Source organism: Rhinoraja longicauda, chromosome 38, assembly GCF_053455715.1.
Source record: "Rhinoraja longicauda isolate Sanriku21f chromosome 38, sRhiLon1.1, whole genome shotgun sequence".
Lineage (NCBI taxonomy): Eukaryota > Metazoa > Chordata > Chondrichthyes > Rajiformes > Arhynchobatidae > Rhinoraja > Rhinoraja longicauda.
Genome location: NC_135990.1, coordinates 14,473,818 through 14,486,248, shown reverse-complemented (window position 1 = coordinate 14,486,248; position 12,431 = coordinate 14,473,818). Strand labels below are relative to the sequence as shown.

The 12,431-nt window shown below is 46.9% G+C and overlaps 1 protein-coding gene across 1 annotated transcript; it reads left to right on the top strand.

Annotated features, from left to right (window-relative positions):
• The first annotated feature begins 902 nt into the window (after positions 1-902).
• Positions 903-11,624, top strand: psma4 (proteasome 20S subunit alpha 4). The gene is made up of 9 exons (XM_078430094.1): positions 903-1,006; positions 3,226-3,251; positions 4,738-4,780; positions 4,881-5,043; positions 5,897-5,974; positions 7,532-7,620; positions 7,837-7,967; positions 9,915-10,038; positions 11,291-11,624. Exons 2-9 carry the CDS (start codon positions 3,249-3,251, stop codon positions 11,443-11,445), a joined length of 786 nt encoding a protein of 261 aa, XP_078286220.1. The 5' UTR covers positions 903-1,006; positions 3,226-3,248; the 3' UTR covers positions 11,446-11,624.
• Positions 11,625-12,431: the final 807 nt, after the last annotated feature.

Genomic DNA, 12,431 nt, shown 5'->3' with positions numbered 1-12,431 from the left:
TATTTTAATGGTATCATCACACATACTGTTCCCCCACAACACTGATTACACTGCGAGAGGCATAGCGAACGGTGGGTTTTGTTTACTAAAATGGCTCCTTTGCGTACTACACTTCAGTATAGGTGATTTCGACGGAGTGGTCCATCTTGTTCCGCTCTATTATCTTTGGTCTATATCTCTCGTTTCCCTCTCCCCTGACTCTCAGTCTATAGAAGGGTCTCGACCCGAAATGTCTCTCCGGAGATGCTGCCCGACCTGCTTTGTGTATATCTTGGTATGTTCGTCGACGGAGAACTTCTTCAAAGTAGGTAGACCTTGAGGAGAATTTGCAGTGAAGCAGACGAAATGTGTAGAAAGGAACTGCAGATGCTGGTGCACTCCGAAAATAGACACAAAGTGCTGGAGTAACTCAGCGGGACAGGCAGCATCTCTGGAGAGAAGGAATGGATGACGTTTCGGGTCGAGACCCCCCAAACTGAGAGTCAGGGGAGAGGGAGAGGGAGAGATATGGAAGGGTGCTCGTTGTTGATAGGAGAACATCTTCAAAGCAGTCTGAAGAAGGGTCTCGACCCAAAACGTCACCCATTCCTTCAGGGGGCGCTGTGGCGGCGGCGGCGGCTCCTCCCGGGCGACAGGGGGCGCTGTGGCGGCGGCGGCTCCTCTTGGGCGATAGGGGTCGCTGTGGCGGCGGCGGCGGCTCCTCCGGGGCGACAGGGGGCGCTGTGGCGGCGGCGGCTCCTCCGGGGCGACAGGAGGCGCTGTGGCGGCGGCGGCTCCTCCGGGGCGACAAGGGGCACCGTAGCGGGTGCGGCGGCTCCTCCCGGGCGATAGGGGGCGCTGTGGCGGGTGCGGCTTCTCCTCCCGGGCGACAGGGGGCGCTGTGGCGGCGGCTCCGGCTCCTCCCGAGCGACAGGGGGCGCTGTAGCGGGTGCGCAACTCTGGCAGCTTGCAGTGGCGCCTGGTCGGTGCAGGGAAGGAGCGGCGGCGGCGGGACAGGACAGGACAGGTAGAGGTGGTGGGAGCGGGGCCGCCGGGAGACAGGGAGGGAGAGAGAGAGAGGGAGAGAGGGAGAGGGAGGGAGGCACCGAGGAGAGGGAGCGGACCGGACCTGGGCCGCTCCCCACACCCGCACCGAGCCTGAGGCCTAGTCGGCCGGGCCGCCTCAAAGTTGCTGCTTCATCCCGGCCGGCGGATGGAGAGGGGAGAGGGGGGAGGTGGAGGTGTCCGAGGGTCCGGCGGCTGGAGCGGGGCCGTGAGGGGAGCCGGAGCCGCAGCTACCGGTCAAAACCCTTGGTCATGCCGGCTGCGTTTCGGTTTCGGTCCTTGTGCTCCTTCCTCTCCAGAGACGCTGCTTGAGTTATATAATATAAGAAAATAACTGCAGATGCTGGTACAAATCGAAGGTATTTATTCACAAAATGCTGGAGTAACTCAGCAGGTCAGGCAGCATCTCAGGAGAGAAGGAATGGGTGACGTTTCGGGTCGAGACCCTTCTTCACAACGCTGCTGGAGTTGAGCCGCTGAGTTACTCCAGCCTTCCGCGCCTGTACCAGCATCTACACACGACCGTCACCTGCCAGTCTGTACATGACCCATCTCCCTCCATCTACCCGAGCCCAGGGTAAAACTAACCTGACTCACGACGGTCTGACCCAAGCTCACCTTTCCTATTAGTGGGTGAACAATAAATCCAACGCTTGGTGAATTCTGCTTCACAATGACAGGAAGAGCCCACATACCCATCCAATAAACACCAGCACTATCGCACCTGCCCCAACCACCACAATGTGTTCCAGACACTCACCAACCACCCCCCGTAGAAATCTAACCTCGCATGTTATCTTTAAACTTTGCCCCTCTTGCCTGAAAACTCCACCCTCTAGTATTTTTACATTTTTATCCTGGGGAAAAAGGTTCTGACTGTCTACCCTCTCTGTGCAGGTTTAAAACTGTTAGGGTAAACATTTGATAGACACAAAATGCTGGAGCAACTATAGGCAACATCTCTGGAGAGAATGAATGGGTGACGTTTCAGGTCGAGACTCTTCTTCAGATAAACATTTGTGGACATAAAACTCAACTGTCTTCATTATTTGTGCAGTACATGATGCTGAGTATGTTCTGAGGATGTCACATACACTGTACTTTGGATTTTTTAGCTGGTTTGAAGGCTAGTGAGTGTTCATTGTGGTGCAGTAATCACCTCCAGGTGCTATGTTCAGAGAACTGCAGACAAAAGTAGAGAACTTTGGAAACACTCAGAGTGTTGGACAGCATCTGCGGAAAGACTAATGACAATTGGTGGAATTGTAGGTGCAATACCTACAATACCTCATGAGATCAAGGATCTGACTTGGGGATGAGGAGTAGCAGTAATGTAACCTTGAATCACCGTTGCAATCAGAACAACCCTGCCTGAGGCTACCCTGTTGCCGGCCCTGACTGTCCTGGTCTTTTCTTGCCTCCAGTTTCTTCTTCCCCCCCAACACAATCAGTCTGAAGAAGAGTCATGACCTGAAATGTCACCTATCCACTTTCTCCAGAGATGCTGCCTGACCTGCTGAGTTACTCCAGCATTTTCTTTTTGGTATAAACCAGCATCTGCAGTTCATTTTTATTGCACGGGGATTAGTGTGGACAGAGTACTTTTGATTTTCTGTTTGTGGGAAGATTATACAAAAGCACGTTATATTAAAATTTCAATTAATATTCCATTGGGAGGATGACACTACCGTTGCATTCAGATGGAATATTTTGTCCCGAAACACATTCAAGGTCCTTCTGCACTTCAGTCTGAAAGCCCAACCTGCAATATAAACATAATTCTGAATATGGAAATCGGGCATGGATTTCTTCTGTTGTGGTCGTCAATGAGGCAGGAGTAACTCAGCGAGACAGGCAGCATCTCTGGAGAGAAGGACTGGGTGTCATTTCGGGTCGAGACTTGAGACCCTTCAGAAGAATTCTGAAGAAAGGTCTCGACCCGAATTGACGCCCAGTCATTCAGAAGAATTCTGAAGAATGTTCCGAAACGTCACCCATTCCTTCTCCCTCATTACATTACCGCTTTGTACATGGGACGTATTCTGTCATCTCATTCAGGTGACTGCACTACAGCATCACCTGTCGTGTCTACACAGCCAGCTGGTCGAGGTTTTAAGAGGACACTAGGTGTGCATATTGCCATTCTTGATGCATTTATTAACTTTCCTCTTTTGATCCTAGGTTTTTGACTGTTTAAGGGCACAATGGTGAGTGTCTGGGATTTATTCTTGTCATATTTACCATAGGGCGGCACGGTAGCGCAGCGGTAGAGTTGCTGCTTTACAGCGAATGCAGCGCCGGAGACTCAGGTTCGATCCTGACTATGGGTGCTGCACTGTAAGGAGTTTGTACATTCTCCCCGTGACCTGCGTGGGTTTACTCCGAGATCTTCGGTTTCCTCCCACACTCCAAAGACGTACAGGTATGTAGGTTAATTGGCTGGGTAAATGTAAAAATTGTCCCTAGTGGGTGTAGGATAGTGTTAATGTACGGGGATCACTGGGCGGCACGGACTTGGAGGGCCGAAAAGGCCCGTTTCCGGCTGTATGTATATGATATGATATGATATACAAACTAGGTACAGTGCATGATGAGATGCTGTGTGTAAGCATTTTCGAAACTTGCTTAAGACTTGAGTTAAATCGCGAGCGAGAGTAGCATGGCCCAGTGGCCCATCTGATAGAGCTGCTGCCTCACAGCGCCAGAAACCTGGGTTCAATCCTGACACCAGGTGCTGTGTATGGAATTTGCACGTTCTCTCTGTGACTGCATGGGTTTTCTCCGATTATGCTCCCACAGTCCAAAAACATGTAGGTTTGTAGGTTAATTGGCCGCTATAAATTTACTCTAGTGAGTAGGGAGTGAATGAAAAACTCTGATAGCATAGAACTGTTGTGAATGGTTGGTCTATGGTCGGTGTGAACTCGATGGGTCGAATAATCTGTTTCCATGCTGTCTGTACTAGCAGGTGGATGCCATGGCAGTCTGTGGTGGTAGGGTGGCTTGTTTGTGGTGACAGTGACTCGGCTATGAGCCCACCACCACTCCGTCACGTGCTGAGCTAAACATCTCCGACTAGATGCTGAGGTTGGAAGTTTCCCCTCACTGGGGGCTGCATGAGGGGTAGCAGTTTCCCAACTCTCATAGAAAAAAACATATAAAATTATAAAGGGATTAGACACATTAGGTACAGGAAACATTGTTGGGGGAGTCCAGAAGCAGGGGCCACAGTTTAAGAATAAGGGGGAGACCATTTAGAACTGAGATGAGGAAAAGCATTTTCACACAGAGTTGTGAATTTGTAGAATTTTCTGCCTCAGAAGGCAGTGGAGGCTGATTCACTGGATGAATTCAAAAGAGATTTAGATTTAGCTCTTAGGGCTAGCGGTATCAAGGGGTATGGGGAGAAGGTAGGCACGGGGTACTGATTGTGGATGATCAGCCATGATCACATTGAATGGAGGTGTTGGCCTGAAGGGCCGAATGGCCTACTCCTGCACCTATTGTCTATGTGTCTATGTATCTATGTCTATGTATCTATGTCCTCAGTGAGAGTGACCTGGGCAATCAGCAGCCGGTACTGTGGAACCCTCCATGGGGAGAACATGACTGGAGGAGGGAGAGGAGTCCTAACCTCATTATAAAAGATTAATGTTGGAAGTATAACGCTGATTATTTTGTTTGCGTCCACAGTCTCGACGATATGACTCACGGACGACCATATTTTCACCTGAAGGTGAGTATCTGAGTAAACGTTTCTGGAAAATGAAAGGTCTGACTGATTTAATGTATTGGTGCGGCAACTGATTTAAAACGTTACATTTAACTAACCGTAGGGCGACTGTACCAGGTGGAGTACGCCATGGAAGCCATCGGCCACGCTGGGACGTGCCTGGGGATTTTGGCCAATGATGGCGTCCTATTAGCTGCAGAGAGACGCAACATACACAAGCTACTGGACGAAGTCTTCTTTTCCGAGAAGATTTACAAACTGAATGAGTACGTGTGAACTCGGACACAATAAATGTGTTTGCTTGTCTTGAAACAGCCTATTATCCTAAATAGAATCATACAGATTGGAACTAGCCCTTCAGCCCAACTCATCCATGCTGGCCAAGATGCCCCATCTAAACTAGTCCCATTTGCCTGTATTTGACTCTGCTTGCAGCGTAAACCATCCCTGCACCTGTCCAAATATCCATTAAAAGTTATTATGGTACCTGCCTTGACTCCCTCCTCTGGCCGCTCGTTGCATATTCACTGGATGCATTCAAGAGAGCTCTTAGGGCTCGTGGAATCAAGGGATATGGGGAGAAGGCAGGGTACTGATTGTGGATGATCAGCCATGATCACATTGAATGGCGGGCGGTGCTGGCTCGAAGGGCCGAATGGCCAACTCTTGCACCTATTGTCTATGTATCTATGTATATACCCACCACCCTCTGAAATTCCATCAACTGGTCTGTGTTCCATGAATTGGAAATTGAATGACGTGGAGGTGTTCAAAATGACACGGTGGGTGTGGGGTTGTTGGTGACGTAGAAAAGGGGGAACCCGAAATTAGTGCAGGCAAGCAGCCACCAGAGAGAGCTCAGTGTCACTTTATTGTCACATGTGCCTAAGTACAGTGAAATTCTATTTTTTGCTAATTACATTTTTTTGGTCAGTGATAATGCTGTTATACATTCGGCACAATCTAAAGACAATCCTACCAAGTTGACCAGAAAGAGTGTTCATTTTAAGTAATTTGAGGAAAATTGCCTGTGGAAAATAGCCACAATTAATTTTTTTGTTGATGTTTGTACATGTATGTTGATGTTCATGCTAAGCTTCTTGTAAATCTGCTCTGCAGTGACATGGCCTGCAGCGTTGCGGGGATAACGGCCGATGCCAACGTTCTCACAAATGAGCTGCGTTTAATTGCCCAGAGGTAAGCTGAGGTGTTAGTGTTAAACGAACTGTGAGAACCTGCCCTCTGGTACAGCTGCCTTCACACGTCCCAACTCCACTTACTGATCCTTACTGCTGCTGCGTCTGTCGTAGCCTGGCTACCCCTCATCACTACCCCACTTAGGAAAAATATTAGTCCAAAATTATGTACAAGAAGCCTCAATCCAGTCTTCTGAATATTTAATGTTTTTTCATTGGTTGATTGATATTTTGTTAACTTTGCTTTGAAAAGTGAAATTCTTTGCTTTGCATACCATACACAAAGTATGCCTCCCTTCTAACATTGTGAGAACACCTTCAGTACACCGATTGCAGTGTCCCAGCAGCTCCCTGCCTCTTCCGGAGGGTGAAAAGTGGTGGGCAGTGAACAGCAGCAACTGTTAGGGCGCCGTCAATGTAACAAAGTAGTCCCCAATGATCCCTCGGCAGCCCCCCCACGCCGGATCCCTCTTTGTTTGTGTAAGAGTTATAAGTCCCAGGGATTTTGTTACACTGACTTTTGGTCGTAACGCATACAAGACTTGCATGACTACATCTCGATCCAAATTCATATTGAACCATTGTAATGAGCGACAGCATCAGAAGGAATGTTGCCAGCTATCGTTTCGGTCTCTGGGCTGCCAGGATAGTGCATTAACCTGAACTGTGGGTAGTCACAAAAAGCTGGAGTAATCCAGTGGGTCAGGCAGCATCTCTGGAGAAAGGGAATAGATGACGTTTCACGTTGTGACCCTTCTTTAGACCCACCAGTGCCGACCCGAACCATCACTTATTCCTTTTCTCCAGAGATGCTGTCTGACCCACTGAGTTACTCCAGCTTTTTGTGTCTATCTTTGGTTTAAACCAGCATCTGCAGTTCCTTCCGACACAAGCTAAACTGTGGGGATAGGTAGAAAGTACTGAAGCTGCCGTTTGTACTAGTGATCATGTTCCCAAAGTTTTTCAGTTCAGTTTAGTTTATTGTCACATGTACTGAGGTACAGTGAAAAGCTTTTGGTGCATGCTAACCAACTACTGTGCTAACCATGCTAAAATCCATAACCTTGCACACTCGGACAACAGCACAAATGTGAAATCTCCCAGCCTTGCTCCCTATTCCTGACCTGGCCGTGGGGTGCCATTGATCATTGTTACTGCAGCGAGATCCTTGCCTTCCTTCTAACATTGTGAGAACACCTTCAGCATTCCGATCGCAGTGTCCCAGCAAACAGCCCCCGGCCTCTTCCTGAGGGTGAAATGTGGTGGGCAGTCAACGGCAGAATCACCACATCCCAAGGATGAATAAAGAACAAAACTTCACCTCAAGCAGGAGCTGCCCTCCCAGACACGCACTTGTTGGTTCCCACTCTCAGGGATGAGAACACAGCAGCTCGTGTGATTCCACAGTTCCACCTCATTGCAAATATCTTCCTCTTTAAATCAGAAAATTGTACAGAATATTCAACTGTTCTTGGAAAAATAACTATTGTTTGCACTTTCTCCTGGGGTGTGATTGACCATGAGCAGCGTGCAGTAACGGTGCCTTGTGTGTCCCCAGGTATCTCCTTCAGTACCAAGAACCCATCCCTTGTGAGCAGCTGGTCACCACACTCTGCGATATCAAACAGGCTTACACACAGTTTGGAGGTAAGACAAAGTGGAATCAAAACTGCTGGATAAAAGATCAATACACTTTCTGCAACATTGAATCACAAATGCAGCTTATTTTTAAAAAATGTTGTCTTAATTACATAACCTGGTTTATGTAATATTCTTATAATAATGAAAAACATTTCTCTATCTCTATTATCTCTCGGTCTCTGCCTGTGGGGACATCTATTGATCTGTGTCTGTTACTGACAGGGAAGCGACCTTTTGGTGTTTCGTTGCTGTACATGGGATGGGACAAGCACTATGGCTACCAATTGTATCAGAGTGACCCCAGTGGCAACTACGGCGGATGGAAAGCCACCTGCATTGGAAATAATAGTGCTGTGAGTATCTGAAGCAAAGCCTGTCCAATCCCTATGCTCCTTTGTATTATAAGGTCATAAGTGATAGGAGCAGAATTAGGCCATTCGGCCCATCGTATACCCCGCCATTCAATCATGGCTGATCCATCTCCCTCCTAACCCCATTCTCCTGCCTTCTTCACATAACCCTTGACACCCGTACTAATCAAGAATCTATCTGCCTTAAAAATATCCATTGACTTGGCCTCCACAGCCTTCTGTGGCAAAGAATTCCACAGATTCACCACCCTCTGACAAAAGAAATTCCTCCTCATCCCCTTCCTAAGGGAACATCCTTTAATTCTGAGGCTATGACCTCTGGTCCTAGAGTCTCCCATTAGTGCAAACATCCTCTCCACATCCATACTATCCAAGCTTTTCACTATTTGGTAAGTTTCAATGAGGTCCCCTCCTCATCCTTCTCAACTCGAGCGAGTATAGGCATCAAATGCTCATCATAGGTTAACCCACTTATTCTTGGGATCATTCTTGTAAACCTCCTCTGGACCTTCTCCAGAGCCAGCACATCCTTCCTCAGATATGGTACCCAGAGTTGCTCACAATACCACAAATGCCGCCTGACTAATGCCTTATAGCCTCAGCATTATATTCCTGTTTTTGTATTCTAGCCCTCTTGAAACAAATTACATTTGCGTATTGAAAGATGGTTCCTTTATAACTATGTGCCCTTGTTCAAGATTCTTCCACTAGTAGAAACATCTGAACATCTACCCTGTCATGCTGCATTGTGATTTTATGTTTCAATGTTTGCCCCATATTCTTCAAAAAGCCAAAGAATACAGGTCAAACGCTTAGCTGTTCATCATAGGACAAGGATTTAGTCTTAAATCCTTTCTTGTATAAGGAACCAAAACTGGTCACAGTATTTGAGGTGTAACCTCACCAACATCATGTATAATTGTACAAAAGCTCTGTCTTTAAATCCATCCCCTCACAACAAAGGCCAACATGCCATTTGCCTTTTAATTATTTGCCACATCTGCGAGCTAACATTTTGTGGTTTATCACTGAACATTCCTCTCATTTGCAGTTTCTCACTGAGTTGTGCCCGTCCTGAAGATGGAGGGCTAAGGACTAATCTTTGAGATACTCCGTTAGTTACATCTTTCCAGCCTGATAACGACTCTGTCTTCTAGTTACCCAGTGTTCAATCCGTGCTAACACACTTGAACAACAATGTAACGTGCACCAGGCTTTTAAAACAGCTCCTTATCACCTTCTGGAAATCCAGATACATAACATCAACAGCTTCCCCTCTATCCACTCTCAAAGAACTCTAGCTAATTTGTCAAACGTAATTTCATAAAATCATGTTTCATTGTGTTAAACGTTTCTAAATGACACTCTTAAATATGGACTCCAGTATCTTCCCAAGAACAGATATTGAGGTAACTGGTCTATAGTTTCCCACTTGTTTTCTCAAAGAATGTTACAGACATGGTTTTCCAATCCCTCTCAGGACTTTGTAAGTTTTGAAAAACTCCAAAGTTTCTGTTGCCAGTGTGTTTAAACCCCTCGGCTACCGGCCATCAAATCCCTCTGACTTGACAGCCTTTAAACACTCAGACTTTCCAATATGTCATCCCTCATTGAGATTGATGCGAGCTCGTCCCATTGTTCTGAAACCAGCCCATCTTTGGGATGTTTGTGATGCCCTTCCAGCTATGTGGATAAACACTGTGATAGTCATGATCTCATTAGCGTCCTGTTTTTATACACTTCCCCTTGGTCTACATCTCAGGTCAGAACTAATGAGTTTAAAGTTAATTGTGTGGCTACTTGGAAACTGTTTGGCTCGTGTGACAGGGCCAAAGCATTGCTCAAAAGTCGGAGTCATTTCAACGTGGTTGGTGATGTTCTAAAGCCGGCGGCTGAATCGCTTAGTTACGGATCCAATTCAAATTGCAGGCTGCCGTCTCCATGCTGAAACAAGATTTTAAAGAAGGAGACATGACTTTACAATCGGCCCTTGCATTGGCAGTTAAAGTGTTGAACAAGACAATGGATGTCAGTAAACTTTCTGCTGAAAAAGGTAAGCGATGTAAACATTACGTAAAAGTTATAGTTGCAAGCATTGTGAAAAAGTGAGCTGCTTTATGAATGCATGACTTAAGTTTGGCATGACCAATGGATCAAGTCAAAACTGTATAAAAATCTCACGGCAGGAAGTAAATGTTTCTTTCTCGTACGTGCCTTGTGTGTGGCTGTGGTTGGCCAGCTGCAGATTGAGGGAGTGAGGAGCTGCTTAGTTTAGAGATACAGCGTGGAAACAGGCCCTTCCGCCCACAGAGTCCGCGTTGACCAGCGATCCCCGCATACAGACGCTAACCTACACACGTTAGGGACAATTTACAATTTTACCAAAGCCAATTAACTTACAAGCCTGCACGTCTTTGGGGTGTGGGAGGAAACCGGAGCACCCAGGGAAAACCCACTCAGGTCACGGGGAGAACGTACAAACTCTGTACAGACAGCACATGTAGTCAGGATCGAACCTGGGTCTCTGGTACTGTGAGGCAGCAACTCTACGCCACCGTGCCGACTACTGAGATCCCAATGCCTGAATTGCAGCCACTTTCTATCCCTCCCCACAGAAACATTGACCATTCACATCCACAGTTTGCCTGAGACTAGTTATTACATTGAGAATGTCATGGAAATATAACAATAATATTTTGATGAGTATTTAGAGTGTAATTTCTCTCATTGCAAAAATTCCAGTCCACTTAGATTCTAGTCCATTTGATGGATTCTGATTTTAGTTATTCATGGAACCTCTGGAATAGTCGCCCTTTCTGATGTATTCATTCATCCCCCCGAGTGGAAGTGCACACGTCCACGTGACTGCCCCGATTAGAGTCAGAGAGTGATACAGTGTGGAGTCAGGCCTCTCGGCTCAACTTGCCCACACCGGCTAACATGTCCCAGCTACACTAGTCCCACCTGCTCACATTTGGTCCACATCCCTCAAAATCTGTCCTATCCATGTACCTGTCTAACTGTTTCTTAAATGTCGGAATCATCCCTGCCTCAACTACCTCCTCTGGCACTTTGTTCCATGCACCCACCACCCTTTATGTGAAAAAGTTACCCCTCAAACTCTGATCAAATCTTTTCCACTTCACCTTAAACCTATGTCCTCTGGTCCTCGATTCGCCTACTCTGGGCAAGAGAATCTGTGCATCGTTTAAGATTGAGTCGGATTGTTTAAGATATTTTCCTCTGAATGGAAGTTGTGTGAAATTGGGTATTTGAACTTGTATCATTTCATCTCTCTGGTGCAGTTGAAATTGCAACACTAACCCGAGAAAATGGCAAAACGCGAATAAAAGTGCTGAAGCAGAAGGAACTGGAAGTTTTGATTAAGCGGCACGAGGAAGAGGAAGCAAAGTCGGAACGTGAGAAAAAAGAAAAGGACCAAAAAGAGAAGGAAAAGTAGAACTGCAGTTTAATCAAGGCTGATGCCAGCACCGAAGGGGAGTTTATTGAAAATCTAGTTGTCTGCAGGTTCTTCTCTCGAGACGTGGACTCGTCAGGTATCACAAGCCACTTGCACACTTTCATAACTCTTATATTTGGACTTGTAATTGACAAATGGTTTTTAAATAAATAACAAAGGCAACATTTTGTTTGGAATGCATTTATTTCAGAATATATTTTTGTTGCTGAATACACCCAGTTAACATGGAAGCTTGAGGAATCTAGGCAGCCCGAAGGGACCTGGACAGCCCCTTCCTAAGTGAGGCAAAGATTTACGTGCACCTTCTCCATTTACTTCATTGGTGCTCCCGATGTGGCCTCGAGGAATCTGGAGGAACAAACAATCTGCTGGGGGAACTCAGTGGGTCGAGCAGCATCCGTGGAAGTGAAGGAATTGTCAACATTCTGAGGCTGCAAACAACTGAGAGTGGAGAGGGCAGGTAGAGGAGGAGTGGTGAGACAGGGCTGGTTGGTGGACGGAGGAGGGGTGAAGAAGTATAGGCAAAGGAGTTGGGAGAAAGGCAAATGGATGGTAAGTGGAAGGACATGAGAAGGGAGGGTGAATGACATCAAATGCTGGAGTAACTGCAGGTCAGGCAGCATCTTTGGAGAACATGGATAAGTGATGTCTCAGGGCAGTGAAGAGAGAGATAAACAGGAACACAAAGGCTGCCAGCGCTGGGTTGTGTGTAGCAGGTGGATGGAATTGGGTGGGTGATAAAACTGGGTGTTGTGATTGAGGGAGGGATATGGGAAAGGAGACAGAAACGAGGTGCATCTGAAGGGTGTGGGTCAGAAGGACATAAATAGGTGGAATGTGAGGGCAATGTTCCTCTAGTTTACATTGCGCCCTGGCAGTGGAGAAGGTGGAATGTGAGGGCAATGTTCCTCTAGTTTACATTGCGCCCTGGCAGTGGAGAAGGTGGAATGTGAGGGCAATGTTCC